The following is a 15,736-nucleotide window of genomic DNA, read 5'->3' as shown; positions in this document are numbered from 1 at the left end:
GGACAAACATCTGCCTTTTCCTTCCATTACCCTTCACAAGCAGGGAGGTAGGTCAACAAAAGTTGAGAAATAGTGAAAGTGACATGGCATGTTCTTTGACCACCGGAGCATCACCTTTTTTAAATGCTCCGGTGGCTGTATAAATATAATATTTACAAAGTGGTGTTAAGAACTTTTTGTGGCTGCAGCACACATAGAAGTAACAAATAGCCTTTATGGATTGTTTATGTAATAATTCCCTGCAACGCAGGCCCTCTTGCACTATGGCGTTGGTGCTAGGTAGATAATTTTAGTACCAGTGCTCGGGAAAACACAAGGATGCACTGTATAGTAGTAAATATGGCGCACCCTGGCACTTTCCTAATGACACAGCTCCTTTTAAAAATGTCAGAGCGTGGCACTGCCAAATTTGGCGCAGTTCCACGTTCTGTCATTTTGTTGTAAATATCTCCCAAGGATGCTTGCCTGAAAAAGTAGCTGGCTGTGGCACACCAGGCAGAGTAGAATATGCCGTGAAGTGAGGAGAAGTGAAGCAACTTTGCAGTGCCGCTAAGCAGAGCAAAGACATGCACTGAAGGAGGTCCTAGATATGGATGATATTCTGGTTTTGAAGTCTTTACTAAGGGGTCTGTACCGAGCTGTAAAAAGAAAGAGAGGGAGGATGCGGAGAATTCAACTAGACAGATCCCTGGCGAGGATGCTTTAATGGTGATCTTCTCTCACTTACAAGATCACAATGCATTAGGCGTTGTTCATTGCTCTATTAAAAGCATTTAAGTAATGCATGTAATAAAACTATGAATCTTCACTCAAGTAGAGCTTCAATTTGACCCATTGTGCATGGTTTCCAATGGATCTAGTTGAAGCATATGGATTTCTGACGTTTGGAGTACATACACTCAGCAAAACAAACAAGGAAATACTAAACTGACAATTGGGACATCATTAGGCATATTTGCCAAGCTTTTTCATGTATTAAACCCTGATTATGAGTTTAGATGCTATTTATTGCATCTGATAAATATTGATACTACTGGGTACTTTATTTATTGGGTGTGATAAATAACACCTATTACCACTTGGTGGGGAATAACAGACGTATTTGGTGTTTAACACATCAAAATCCGCATGATACAGTAATACTGTATGCTTTTCCCCCCCGTTAAATGTTATCAGGTTTGACCTGTCAAAATGTAACAAAAGTTGCAGTATTTAACCCATCTGATTATTGGATGGGTTAAATAGCTACCAATTTGTAATTCCAATCCCTGTTTATGCACGGGTCAGAAAACAACCAACACGTAATCATGACCTAAGTGTGGCTTACTTCAGATGTAGGTGTAAGTTACCCCTGAGTCTCAATGTGTTGGTCACACCTGCCATTTACTCGCAGTAAAAAACACAAACTGTGACTCACATCATAACATAAGCAATATATTTTTTGTCAAACAAGTTTTAGGGGGAGATGAAATCAACTGGAACTTTTTCCAGGGCAGATGATTTAATGTCGCCACGTAATTTATAACAGTAAAGGTTATTGGGTCTACTTTCTTTGCTGTAGAAAACATAAAATGGCTGCGGACGGCCGCCATGCTGATGGTGCTTTACCTCCTTGCCTCGTGCAGGCACCAAGCAGATTCACGACATTGAGGTGATGGCCAATGTGAATCAGGATTTTCAGCTCTGTCATCAAAGCCTTGTGCTCGCTGGCCGTCGCTCCCTCTGTGAACAAAGAACATTGAGCGAGACATGAAGCTGGCCCTTTCTAGCAGCGGGATCTCTGTCACCACTTCTGGCCAGTTTTTAGTAACTCAAAATAAACACCTACTGAGAAAACATCGCCCAATCCTTCTTCCTAAGCCAATGTGTGTGTTTGTGTTGTGTAGCTCTAACCCGTCTTCAGTGCAATGAAGCACTGGTGGGCATTATATTGTGTGAAGAAGGGGTAGGTGGGATATGGCAGAATGTGGAGGAAATTTGCTTTAACAGGCTAGGTAGGTGGGTGGCATAGTGAGAGAGAGAGAAAGAGAGAAGGAGTGAGAGAGATAAGGGCACCTACACACCCCTGGGTTGTGGCACTAAATAAGTACCTCCACAATGGCTATAATAGTTGTGAGGACTCCTGTTACTGAATGACCACTGAGTTTCCAATATTCCAGTCATGTGAAAAAGAAGCTATTGTAGTATCGGGACCTCATACTTGTAGCTGCACCTGATCAATGTCTTATGCAGGTGCTCCCCTCCACAATTATTGGGTACCTTCAACCTTGTGTTGAGTTCCTGCAAGCTTAATAACCTAGTCTAGAGAAGAGAAAATACAAGTGCAAAAACTAATAGCAAATAGCAAGACATAACTTCCTGGCCCTCATTCACAGGGACTGGGAAAATCGGTTATGAAGAGGCTGTAATTTCGCCGGCAAAAGGTTGACCCCTCTGACCACTTTTAATAACTGTGGCGTACCAAGGATACAGACTGGATTACTGCAACGTGTAAACCAGTAAAAAGCAACCAAGTTTGGTTTACCAAATCATTTAAAACATTGGTTGACGACAAGACACTGATCTTCCGTCTGGATAAAATCTTTTAACCAATAATTATTACGGGGAGAAAAGTAACCCCTCTTGTGACTACCATAGCATTAGGAAGAACTGGAGCATTAGGAGGCCCAGGAAAGATTCCTTAAAGTTGAGCATAATCCAGTCTGAACTGCCCCAGAGTTATCAAGAAGATAATTGTGGGGTTGCTATTCCTGAAGAAGGTGGCCTAGAACAATACAAAAGCCATCGAAACGCGTCGAAGCACTGATTGAGGTTACATCCAACGAATTACCTGAGTGTTCAATAGACAAATTGATTTAAGGACACCCAAAATATATTGTTATAAATTCAATATGGAGTAACGCATGTATGATGTTTTTATGATTACACACTTTTTTTTGTTGTTCTCTCGTTTTTAACTGTTTTTCAATTGACATTTAGAATTGCTTTTGGCCATGGATATGTTATGAATTTACTCACATGAATCGTTTTTAATTTTGTGTATATCAAATGTATTTTTATTAAAAATTATGTTGCTTTTTACACATTGGTTTTCCACCTGTGTTGCTTTACATAATTGATTGTGGGGATCTAGAGGGATTGTGAATGATGCAATTATAGCTGGTGTGGATGGTTCGGTTGTTTTGAAAATATTGACAAGATAGGGCCTTTACCCATTAACTTCACTGATTCCATTGACTTCACTGATTTGGCATAAAGGTTAGGGTAAAGTTAACTTTTGGGCTTTTGGGATAGTACACTTACCATTGTACTCACATATTCGATGAAGCTGCATATCAAGGAGTGATAAACAACCAAACGAACTGACAAGAATGTCAGTTGTGAAATAAGTGATGATTCTTACATTTATGGCCAACTGAGAAACAGTCATTTATTCCGAAGAGGGTTTTACTTTTAGCTCTCCTGTCGCAGGCCAAGAGAGTAATTATATTAGGTTCATAAAAATACATAAACAGTGTAAAACATATAAATGAGAATACGTAAATGTACCACGAAAAATCTCATTTTTCTGTTTCCCATAAATGGACACCACTTTTATCTATTTAAATTGCTTATCTAGCTATCCACCCATCATGTATCTTTACACAACTGTCATTTCATCTGTCTTGTCATCCTCTTTTCTGTCATGGATGATTAAAAGGCCTGTCAACACAGCCCTTATTTCAAATGTTGACCCGTAGCTTCAACATAGATATTAGTAATGAACATTTAATTCACTTATCTACCTACTCCCTCACTTACTAAAGCATCCTTTATCACAAATCTCAATGGCATTTTCTATTTCAATCAAAGAATGTGTCCATGTATTTATTTTGTGCAGTCATACAGGGTACCTAAACTGCTTCCAAACACTTTAGATTGGCGCTCTTCAAACATTATAATGATTTCCCACCACCCCGCCCTCCTTCCCCACTTTTCCCGATTACAAAAAAAATTAATTAGGTGAATGGGAAATGAACCAGAAAAATGGCGGGTCACACCCGGCAAACGCGGGCGGGTGCCAGGTATGATATACTGAGTGATGTTTCTTTGCAGAGTGGTTCACTGCCACAGACATTAATACAACACACAGTTTAAGCACGATGTGTGTCGGTGTCAGAGCCTGGCGCCCCTCCCGCATTCACTCAGCACCCCACCACCCTTGTTGAAATCCTCTGCTTTTGCTGAATGAAAATTGACACTCGTAGAAAATAAGCGTGGATTAAAACAACTCTCCGTGACGCTTGAGGCAAGTGGCCACGGTAGCCAGCTTGAATTGACAGCCCCCTCAGCTGACATACCTTTTAACATTTTAACAGCGACTGTCTTACAAGTTGGTGAATTCTTAATTCCAAACGCGGAGGCCTCCACAACTTTCCCGAAGGCACCCCTTCCTAGTGACTTTCCTGCAGAGACAATAAATAATGAATACACGTTATTACTCTTAAACCAATTACGCATGTGATAATTGCGCAAAATACACAAAAGCTCGCTGGTGTACGTGCCGCTGTCCCCTCCCCCATCCCCTCCATGAAGAATGACGTGCCCCGCGAGGTCGGCCCGCCATTTCCAGACTCGTCATAGGGCACAATTAATAAAGCTACACTTACGATTTACGTTTGACCTCATCAGTGAAAGAAACAATTAATTTTCGTTTGTTGTACAAGCCCAGGGGTGATAAAATTGGAATGTGAAACGTGAATTTAGGGAGGATCCTTTCCTGAGCTGACACGGAAGAGCCCGCGAGCTGACATATTTAGATAGTGACTGTCAGGAAAGCGCGCATTCCACTTTTGCTGTGGGATTGAACCAAGGGCATTACATTTGAACCATCAAACTCGCTGGGCCCAGACTGACCTGCGAGCCGCACGCAGCCACACGCACACTGTTTTTGTGCTTTTTCCAGGTGTGCTCGACGCACGGTAGAAAATAGAGAACAACAGGTGTTTAATGATATGCCTGAAGGAGACACTTATAAGGCCTCTGCATGCAACGCATGCGCACAGTCAACACATGTATCATTTGAAAGGGACGGTGAGATTGTTTGTCAATATGCAAAGATGTCAAACTGCGCTCTTTTTTTAGTCAGCCAGTGGATTGGAGTTCATTTTGCAAAATTGCTCAACTAACATGTTGTTTCAGTAGTTTTGATTGGATACATTTTGCAAAGAAAAAAGGATGAAAACGAAGAAAGGAGTAACTTTGTAACCATTTTCAAAGGTTTAGAAATACATTCTCGCATTAACTTGCATCTAAAAAAGATAACAGACTAATTTAGAGTTTATCCCGCAAGGTACCCCATCACAAACGGGATGATGTACCCTGACTGCCAAGGTCTTGTTCTGCCTGCCTCATTTAGAGACGGAGAAACCCCTAGCTTTCTCTAAAGCCCTGACCGAGCAAAAGTCACCGGAAGAAGAGCAGGCCACCGCCCACTCTATTTTTGATAGATGGTGCAATGCCCTGTTTTTCCTACCTGTTGCCTCCATGCAAAACCTAGTGGCGAAAGACAGAAAAAAATGACTCCTGGGAAAAAACTCATTGCATGTGGGGGTCATTCGCTTTATGTTTTTCAAAAACAAGTAAAGGCTTTGGGAGTTTGTTTTTGAGAAAAACGTTTGGTCGATGACTGTCAAAACCAACGGCGAACGTTCACCAAACTTTTTGTACTTTGAAGGAAAGTGCCATGATGGCAGTTCCCTTCAAGGTACAGATATGACCATTGGGCCAGCGGTCATCTCTAAATGAGACTGAAAGATTATGATGGCTCATCAAACTCTGGATCAACAAATAAGTGAAAGTGCTTCTGAAAGTGTGGCAAGGTGCCTCAATCTGTATTCCTTTTACAAGAGGCAGATAGGGAAGGGATCCATATGAAAATAAAGCTATTTCAGTATAGGAGAAATAAAACAGTAAAGATAAGGAAGATGGATCTACAATTTTTCTACATTGAATATATTATGCAAATTACCATTAGCTAAGTAGGTGTAAGTCAGGACTGTATATGTCTATCATGCAGATGCATACAGAATGACATGAATACATTACAAATATTTTACAAAAGGATAAATGTGGACATCCACAAAATCATAGACTACACACATGCACTGCGATACATTAGGCTTGCCATGGTTTACATGTGTAAAACCATTCTTTGTTAGTCAACCACGAAATGTTCTTGGTTGGCACAACATTTTGGATGCACCCAATCTCTTCCAAATGCTGGTCACTAATGTTGACAGCATTTAAGTTATTTTGTTTGGCCTTTAAGAAACCATATTAAATGATTCTCTATGGGACACCAGTGAGTAGTATGTGAGATTAAAAAATATACAAATATAACAAAGGCTAATTATTGTGCTCAGGCAGATGTTTGGTACTGGTAAAAATAGTTGAGAAGTATACAGTTCTTCACACAAGGGAGCTGATTCACAAGAGCATTTATGAGTGTGGAAAGTAGTTCTACGGGAGTACTATTTTACATGCACTTATATGCCTTTGTAAATTTGCCCAAAACATGTTAAACTCCCTATTAGTAAAAGTGCAAAGAGTTTGCCAGTCTTAACTACTTATACTAATTAGCCCTGGGCGGACAACTACGCTACGCTCGAGTAGTTTGCGAAGTTTGTGCTTCTTCGCACTACGCGAATTGCACGTAGCACAGTACGAACACGCGTAGCAGGCATTTTTTGCTTGCTCGCGGTCTTCAACGTCAAGTTGGCGACCGCGAGCGAGCAAAATGACACCCCAGCGAGACTTTTTCCTCGTTCACGATCTGCAACATCAAGTTGGCGATCGCGAGCGTGGAAAATTAACCTCCCGGCGAGATTCTCAACGCAGGGAGGTCAGGTTTCTCATTGCGAGTGGTCGGGTATGCTCGCGATGAGAAACTACCAGTTCGCGTTGAGAAAGCTGCTGCTCGAGTAAAAATCTACTCGAGTGGCAGTAAAAGACAGCTCACATTGTGCAAGATGCCGTTTTCAATGATTGCACAGTGCTGACAAGCATCTGGCACTGTGCAATCATCGCGAACAGCGCATTATGCAGTTCGCGTAGCGCTGTGTGTAGCTTGCGTAGTGCAAAGTGCACTTTTGTGTAGCTACGCATAGCGCTACCCCGCGAACTACGCCCAGAGTTATTACTAATTTTATATTAATATTCCCCGAATTCCCTCACAGTAGTCAGAAGATAAAGTTTAAAGCGCAATTGTGTAAAATGCTGAAGTCTGGCATTCTCCTCCTTCCCACTCCTCAGTCACTTTAAACATTATGTGACAAGTGTCTCACACAAATCCTTGACTGCTTGTTATAAGTGTGAGAAATAAAATAAAGTGAATGTGACAGGCAGTTTATATGGTCTAGGCCGCCATTTTGTGGAAATCCATTCCTGGTGCCTTCACAATGAAAGCACCCATTAACAACTGCAGGTATGGCTGTTTCCCAAGAATGGTTTTGTGATTCCTTATGTGATTCACAGCAGAATCAATATTCCATCATTCTGTTGAATACAAAGTATAAACACATTTAAAAAATGGTATTTCATTTTTTTATAGGAACTCTCGGATTTTATCATAACAACAGTGTTCAAATCAACACAGTGTTACAAACCTTGCCAGCGAGCATTCAAGAGAATAAGAGGATATTCAAAAGAACATTTGTTCAGGGTTTGTAAGTGTTCCAGATGTAAAGAATAGGTCTCCTCTGCTTGTAAGGAACTTAGAGTTGGAACGTCTTCATTGGGAATGTTTACATACAGGCCAGGTCTCAGGGCGCTGCCTAGAAGGGACTCAGTGCCTCAGTCCCTTATGTCTACAGCTGTTCCCTCAAGATATCAGTGCCATGGATTGTTTGCGTACCATGTTTAAGATACTTGAGAGGACTCCCTGAAGTAAATTCTCAAACAAAACATGTTGGATTTTTGCATTTTGCATACAAACATCACAATTCATGCTCCACAATTTCCCTAAATTTCATATTAATCGTATCCGATGCTTTTGAGTGACTTTGCATTAGAAATTTAACAGCAAGCTATTACATCTGATAAATATAGCAATGCCATTTCCTGATTGTAAATTTGCTACATTAATGTAGGTACCAATATTTGTATAGGGTAACGTTCGGACATATTCCAATTTCATCCCAATTAGATATAATATTACACTTTAGCACCGATCCACATATATATTTTGAAGTATGTGTATAACTGTACTCCTGTACTACTCTTACATACACTTTCTTACATGCCTTTGGGAATTGGACCTAAAACTCCTAATATGGGAGTAGCTTGAAATTATTCAGTGAATATTCATCTACAATTAGTAACAGTAGTACCTTCTTGACTCTTTTACTAATATAGAGTCAAACGTTTTGGGGCTGATTCAAAAAGGCATGTAAGAGTACATAAAAAGTACTTTTCTAATATTACTTTCCGTAGTAATACATGTTTTTGTAAATTGGCACCTAAATATTTGCCCTCACTGTGTGAATTCCATTGGATATCATTTCCTTGAATGCTTCTAGTAGCCCAGGGATATCCACTGCCATGCATTTTTTGACAGACAATAAACATGTGGGCTTTTCGGAGGAAAATTGATCTACCAATTTAAAAAGACAAAACAAAAGAAAAACACTAGTGATGGATTTGTACCACAAGAAAATGTTTGATTCATTTAATAATGTGAGCTAGGTGTGGTGGTATGTTTATTGTACAACCATCACATGAGCTCAAATGAGTGCAGGGCCAGATGGATGAGATTAGGGATTCATGTTCAGGCTAAGTGTGCCTAGAGAGTCAATGGCGAAGACACTGGCACTAATGAACCTGTCAGGGAATGCTGCTTTTATTCACCACCACACGGACTACACACTCGGCTAGATCGATTCCTATGTTCCGGTGCCCTACTGGGGTCCATTACCTCGGTGCTCCATATGGGGAAAGCTACATCGGATCATAACCCTGTAGAATTAACTATTCAGTGGGGTAAGGTTCCAACTCAGATCCCAACTTGGAAACAACAACCTGAGATGCTGGAGGATCAGGTCTTCTGCACTACTCTCTCAGAGGCAATCGTAAATAATTTCTCAGAGAATACCTCCTGACAAGTAGAATGGGATGCCTTCCAAACGGTTATCAGGGGGGTGGCAATTAGCACTAAGACAGGAGTGCGACTCGCCCTTATAGAGCGTCTTACAGAGACAGAAGGCAGGTTGGCCGCGCTGGAGGGGGATGCTGCAGGGACGAACGACCAATTGACACAATTGCGAGAGGCTAACATTCAATACGTGGAGCTACTTGAAGAGCTACGTGTTGTAGATTACAGGTTATACACACAAAAACAACACACACAAGCCGACAGGTCAGGGCCACTGCTGGCTCAGTTGGTCCGGAACGACCCCTGCCCACACCCATATTTGAAATCCGGAACAACATAGATGTGGTGGTAAACACGCCATTAGACATCAATACCGCGTTTAAAGACTATTATGAACATCTTTACGGCCCATTGCCCGGTCTTGCTAAGACTGACTTTGAAACATTATTTGATGGTATATGCATCCCCCAACTCACACAAAATCAGCGCGATGACCTACCAAGACCAATAACAGGGGCGGAAATACGGCAGGCGATTAAGGCATTATCACGTAATAAGACCCCATGGAATGATGGCCTTCCGGCCGAATTTTACGCAATGTATGCCGACTTGTTAACTCCTCATTTGCAATGTCTTTAACACAAATCATTGGAGGGAGGTGGGCTCCCTGCTACTACATTGCAGGCGTTAGTGGTTTTGCTATTGAAGCCCGGGAGGGATGCTTTGCTTATTTCAAGCTATAGACCATTATCAGTCCTCAACATGGACTATAAAATCCTGAGTAAGATATTGGCCACTCGTCTTAATCAGTTTATTCCCGCGCTGATACATTCCGATCAGAGTAGGTTTGTACCTGGTAGAAGCACAGCACTCACCAAGTTATGTTAGGCACACACGGTATGGGAACTACAGAAGGCTGCATATCCCTTGACCTGAGGCAGGCGTTTGACTCCCTACGATGGGACAATATGTTCTATGCCCTCGCAAGCTTTGGCATACCTGAGGAATATATAGCATGGGTGCGCTTACTGTACACGAACGCCACGGCGTGAGCACGCACTGGATGGCACGTCTCAGGACAATATAGAGTGGCTTGGGGGACAAGACAGGGCTGCCCCTTGTTACCGTTGTTGTTCTTCCTGGTGTTAGAACCACTCCTACACAAACTCCGCACTTTTGCAGGTTGTTGGGGTATAACGCATGGTCGTACGACCCACACAGTCTCAGCGTTTATGGATGATCTCATTCTTTACATCAAGGATTTGGGTGCTGATCCACATCCCATGCCCTTCATATTTGAGTCCTTCCAAGGCCTCTCTGGCCTGGCTATCAATGCCGCCAAGTCGTACGTGTATTTCTTTGACAGCAATGAGAGGAGCAGATTTTCTCAGTTCGGTCCCTGGGCCTTCCACATAGCAACAGACTACAAATTTATCGCAATAACTCGGACCTTCTAGATGGCAACCTGGGGCGTGCGATTACCGCTCCTAAATCCCAAATTCAGTTTTGGGTCTCACTTGCCCTATCGGTGGCAGACAGAGTGGCCATCACAAAAATGGTACTACTGCCACTGCTCCTTTACTTCTTCACCAACCTGCCGGTACTTGTCCCCACGAGGTCCTTTAAAGTGTTGAACTCTCTGGTGACGTATCTAATATGGGGCTCAGGGCATAGACGTATTAGCCTGGCGAATTTGCAACTTCACGAGAAGCATGGAGGGATGGGGGTGCCGGATCTGCGTGCATTTTGCTGTGCCAGCCAGTTGCAGTAGGTGGCACATTGACTTGCTGATCGCAATTTGCATGAGCTGGATATGTCCTCACGAGATAGGGATAAGGGGATCATCCACAGGCTCTCACTACCACAAACTCCCCCGTTGGCGTCAACACACCACTTATTGAAATTAGGTATTACTTATTGGCAGAGTGTGATGAGATATACTGGTCAGAGAGCACTGTATGCCCCAACTATTCCGCTGCTGGGTATCCCCACACGTTCAGGAATAACCTCTGACCGTTCCCTACAGGCGTGGACTGAGGCAGGTATCACTGCACTAGGAGACTTCTTTACAGAATATACGCAACACATGGTCGCCTGAAGATACTGAACCACCTACGAACTCACTACTTACCATGCAGTACCTGATGCGTAACGGGGCCGGGCTGACAAAATGGCTAGCTCACGGGATTCGAACCGAGAGAGCGATCTCATTACAGATGGTACGCAACAAGTGGGAAGGGGACGTGGGCTGAGCATTTATAGTCAAAGAGTGGGACATTATATTGGGGTTCCCCAAGAAGGTTTCCCGTAATCCTAAATTTAAATGTATTCAATTGATGTTGTTAGACAGGGTGTGCTTGACCCCACGCAGGCTGAGTGTTACAAGGGCGAACTATGATTGCCCGTGCTGCCATGCACCCAATGCGGGATTGGTACACATGGAATGGGCTTGCCCTAGACTGGGACATTACTGGGCGACGGTGTTCAAAATATTGACGGCTGTGGCCCCGGTGTGCCGAAATGACACTTTGGAATACTGCAAACTGGGCCTGGGACCCCGTGAAAGGAAGGGCAACCCTGCCTCACGTTTTGCTAACCTTGCGCTCCTCCTAGCCAAAAGAGCCATAACCACACGATGGAAGGCCACTAGAGCCCCGTCCTTACAGGAATGGCACACCGAAATTTTTAAATGGGGCAGAGCAGAGGGGACTGAATTGAAAAGGAAGGAATATAGAGGTCTAAGGAAAACACCGATTTCGCTGAACTGGTATGCAATGTTAAAAGAATACGCTGCAATAGATATTTTGTCCTACTAGGATATGTTGGAGATGTTACAAGGGGGTCTGACCTGCGGATATGGGACACTTGGGCTCCTTATGCTGCCTGTGGGCTATGCTAGGTACGTTAACAGGACTGTATAGTTCAATTACGATGGACTTTGAAACCAAGTTGCACATACCTGTGGATATGGATGATATGCCAATGCCATTGTTGGATATTGTGGGCCAGGAGGGAGGGGAGGTGGAATGATTATTTTTTGTTTTTTGTTAAGATGTTTTACCTACATTACATTCAGATAGATTTAGAAAATTGCCATCCGTTTCGCCACACTTTTGGTGCACACGGGAATACTGAGAATGACCTGTTTTGATATGATGTTAGAGACTTTATAATGATACCGGCTCATTGTATGTTGCCATTTGAAGACGATTACGGATGTCCGACATTGTTAAAGTATATTATCCTATACTGGTTGTACCATGTCATATTATGCCATGTGTGTATATGTCCTTATATATCGCTTTATGATGACTGGCTCGCTGTAAAATCAATAAAAAAAAAAAGAATCAAGATTTTAAGTAAATTGTGTGGCGTGGTGACATAGTACCGGCCCGATCTTTAACTTTTAGATGTTCCGGGCGTGAAGATTTTCCCCTGCCAGGAGCCCATGGGGGACTGCTCCTGATACTTTTGAGTGACTTAAAGACCTTAGGTCTTTTTTGACTGAAGGTGTAGTTTGGTTATTTAACTTTGTAACGGGCACTTTTTGACTTTGATTATGATAACACCTCGCAGCTTACACATCATAAAGGTTTGTGCTTGCATCAACGAAGGTGATAATTTGCAGGCAATTATGCCTCTTTTGAACACTGCAAATGCTAATGCATTGCTTTATTTCTAAGGGGCATGACATGTGTTAAAGTTAATGGGTATGTCTCCCCAATTGACATTATATGGTGGGATATACTGAATACCTTAATGCCACTATTATTCATTGACTATTGGGTGTGTTTTGCTACTTTCACTTTCTGATAAACTGTGAATTCGCAATGATTGCATGAGTAGGAAAGGTCTCATCTACTTTAATTTTTCTCCCCATGTCTATTGATTTATTTCAGATTCATCATCCCTCACGCACTGGAGGGGTTGCACGAGGAAGTTCCTGTGCACCGGTTACAAACAAGTTTGTAATCTTTATGTCCTTCCCGCCCCAGGTGGTTTTGGCGCCTTAGCGTGCGCTACCCACGAGACGAGGATTTGTATGGTCCTGACGAATGCTGAGTTGACTAGTGGCTCACCATAGCAGAAAGATGTCGACCTTTGTATTTTTATGTATAGGACTTTTTGGTTCAAATGAACACAACCATCTTTACGTCCCCCTCTCACTTATGTTTTTAATGGAGTTAGAACTACCCCTTTATTAAATGAATCATTCTAGTTTGGGGAGTAGTCCACACTCCTTTTAACTCACTTTTCACCACTATTGGGTACTACTTCACGTATTCAAAACAAGAACCCAATGAAGACAACTGGCAACGACTTTCAGTTGGTGCCTGAGGGTTCTTTTTCTGCACTGCGTCTGCAAAACCTACCTTATTGCTCTTTCTTTTTCTTGAACTCATGTTTTGGTGGCAGTAATTGAATGTCTTTACCCCCACCTTCTTATGTGTGTTTTTTAATTTTTAGTCACTCTTCTGTTAATTCGGATTCAGTATTTCAAAAGGGGTATAAGAGTGGCCTTTTGACCCTTTCTCTCCTGCTGATTATTTATACTTGGCAGCCTGCAGCTGCAAGAGTAAAATTACTTTTTATACTTGTTGAAAAGTGCACCGTCTACACCTTCATGATGGAAGACTCAGGTTTGTCCTTCTCTAGAGAGGAGGCTGATGCTATTCTTAACGATCCCTCCCTGTTTGCTGATTCCCTAGTCGCTCAAGCAGTATCACAAACCTCCGATTGGGATAAGTTGGGCGAACAGACGAGGAGTCGTATTAGAGCCATCTTACATGGCACAATGATGAAAGAATATTTGACAAATAAGATTGCTCCTAAAGGTCTTTTAGTGACCAACGCACCTCGAATTTTTTTAGAAGATAGTGTGTTCAGAAAGGAATGGGCACAGATTGCCTGGCACTGTACACACGATTGGGCCCTTCTGATCATAAAAACTGCACTACGCCTGTCGGAAGCCCTTCTAGTGGAAATACAGGCAACGGAAACCCACATAAAGACAACAATAACAGGTTTAAAAAATAAACTTGAGGAGTTCAATAAGGAGCTTAACGAATATAAAGAAAATCTTGCCCAATCAAAGGTCCTAAAATTCCAGAAGGACCTAAAAAGGTGGTCACATGATAAAACCTACCTGTATGCTAGCTCAGAATACACGCCACCTGACCGAACGAACTATAATTCTGATACATCGGAGGATTCTAACTCCAGTGGATCTAGCACTGGTAGTAGAGGAAACAAACAGCGTGGTAGGGGTCGAGGCAGGAAACCCCAAAATGTCCCACAGTGGTTCCCCTATCAACAACAAGGGAGTGTGGGTTTTTACCCAAATCCTTTCAACCAACCACCTTATCCACCCAATATGGGCTGGAACCCATATTTTGCACCACCACCCCCACATTTCCAACAGAATATGTACCCCCAGCCTTTTTTTTAGGGTTAGTTCGGAGGGGCAGTGGCAAGAGAAGAGGAGTGAATCAAGTGCACTGGGAAGCAACAGACTCCGTGGGCGACAACACACGGAGCAAGACTCAGGAGCAGAGGGCGGGCCCCAGCAATGCCAAACCCTGATTAAAACTTGTCCAAAATCTCTCTAAATCCTGATGAGACTTCTGTTTTGGAGAAGGGGCTGGGCTTTATACCTACACCACGTCTTGACCGCTTTAAATTACAATGTGAACTCAGCGAGTTGTTTAGGAAACTTAAGGTTGAAAACCTTTTTTGAACACCAAAATCCAGCAGATAGTCAGGCTACTACCAGTGACACAAATGTTAGGAACAAGTCTACCTTCACACCCCCTTCCCAATTAAAATACCTGCTGATATAATTGTTTTTGAGCAGGCGGTGTTTCACGAGGTAGAGTCACTCGAAGAACCTACACCTTTCAAAAACCTGACGGCATGCGAATACAAAGCCATCCACTCACTCCAGAAAAATCCTGAAATTGTTATCAAGAGTGCAGATAAGGGGGGCGGCATCGTTATACAGGATGCCACCGCCTATGATCAAGAATGCAGACGCCTTCTTGATGACACAAGAAGGTACTCTGTTCTCCATCAGGATCCTTCTCCTTTCTTGAAAGATCAAATCATGGAGTTGGTTATGACAGCAGAACGGGATGGCTTTATAAGTAAACATGAAGCAGATTTCCTAACGAATTCTGAAGGTAAAATCCCGTACTTTTACACCTTACCCAAAACTCATAAAAAACAGCTTCCCACCCCCGGGAAGACTGATAGTTTCGGGTATCGGTTCCTTATTGGAACCACTTTCTAAGTACTGTGATTTTTTCTTTAAACTATTGGTACAGTCTACAAGTACCTATATCAAGGATACTAAAAGTATTCTAGCCATGCTTTTAACAGTTAAGATGCCTGAAGAGCCGTGCTTTCTAGTCTCTTTAGACATAGAAAGTTTGTATACTTGCATCTCGCAAGATGCAACCATAAAAGTTTTGGCTGATGTTTTAGAACAGACAACTTGGGATTATACCACCTCCCGTACTTTCATCATTGATTGCGCCACATTAGCCCTCAAGCGCAACTTCTTCCAGTATCAGGACAAGATCTATTTGCAAAAAACGGGGACTTCAA

General features: G+C 42.5%; 1 protein-coding gene across 1 annotated transcript in view; it reads right to left on the bottom strand.

Moving 5' to 3' along the window:
• The window catches only part of FLT1 (fms related receptor tyrosine kinase 1), a 451,054-nt gene that overhangs the window by 145,721 nt on the left and 289,597 nt on the right, over window positions 1-15,736 (bottom strand). The window contains exons 18-19 of the mRNA XM_086935163.1: window positions 4,341-4,445; window positions 1,609-1,722 (exon numbers count right to left, since the gene is read on the bottom strand). Coding sequence (XP_086791289.1) covers window positions 1,609-1,722; window positions 4,341-4,445 — 219 coding nt within the window. The remainder of the gene's footprint in view (window positions 1-1,608; window positions 1,723-4,340; window positions 4,446-15,736) is intronic.

Source organism: Lissotriton vulgaris, chromosome 8 (genome assembly GCF_964263255.1).
Source record: "Lissotriton vulgaris chromosome 8, aLisVul1.2, whole genome shotgun sequence".
In the NCBI taxonomy this organism is placed as follows: domain Eukaryota; kingdom Metazoa; phylum Chordata; class Amphibia; order Caudata; family Salamandridae; genus Lissotriton; species Lissotriton vulgaris.
The sequence above is the reverse complement of the archived record's forward strand: the minus strand, read 5'-3'. Positions and strand labels throughout refer to the sequence as shown.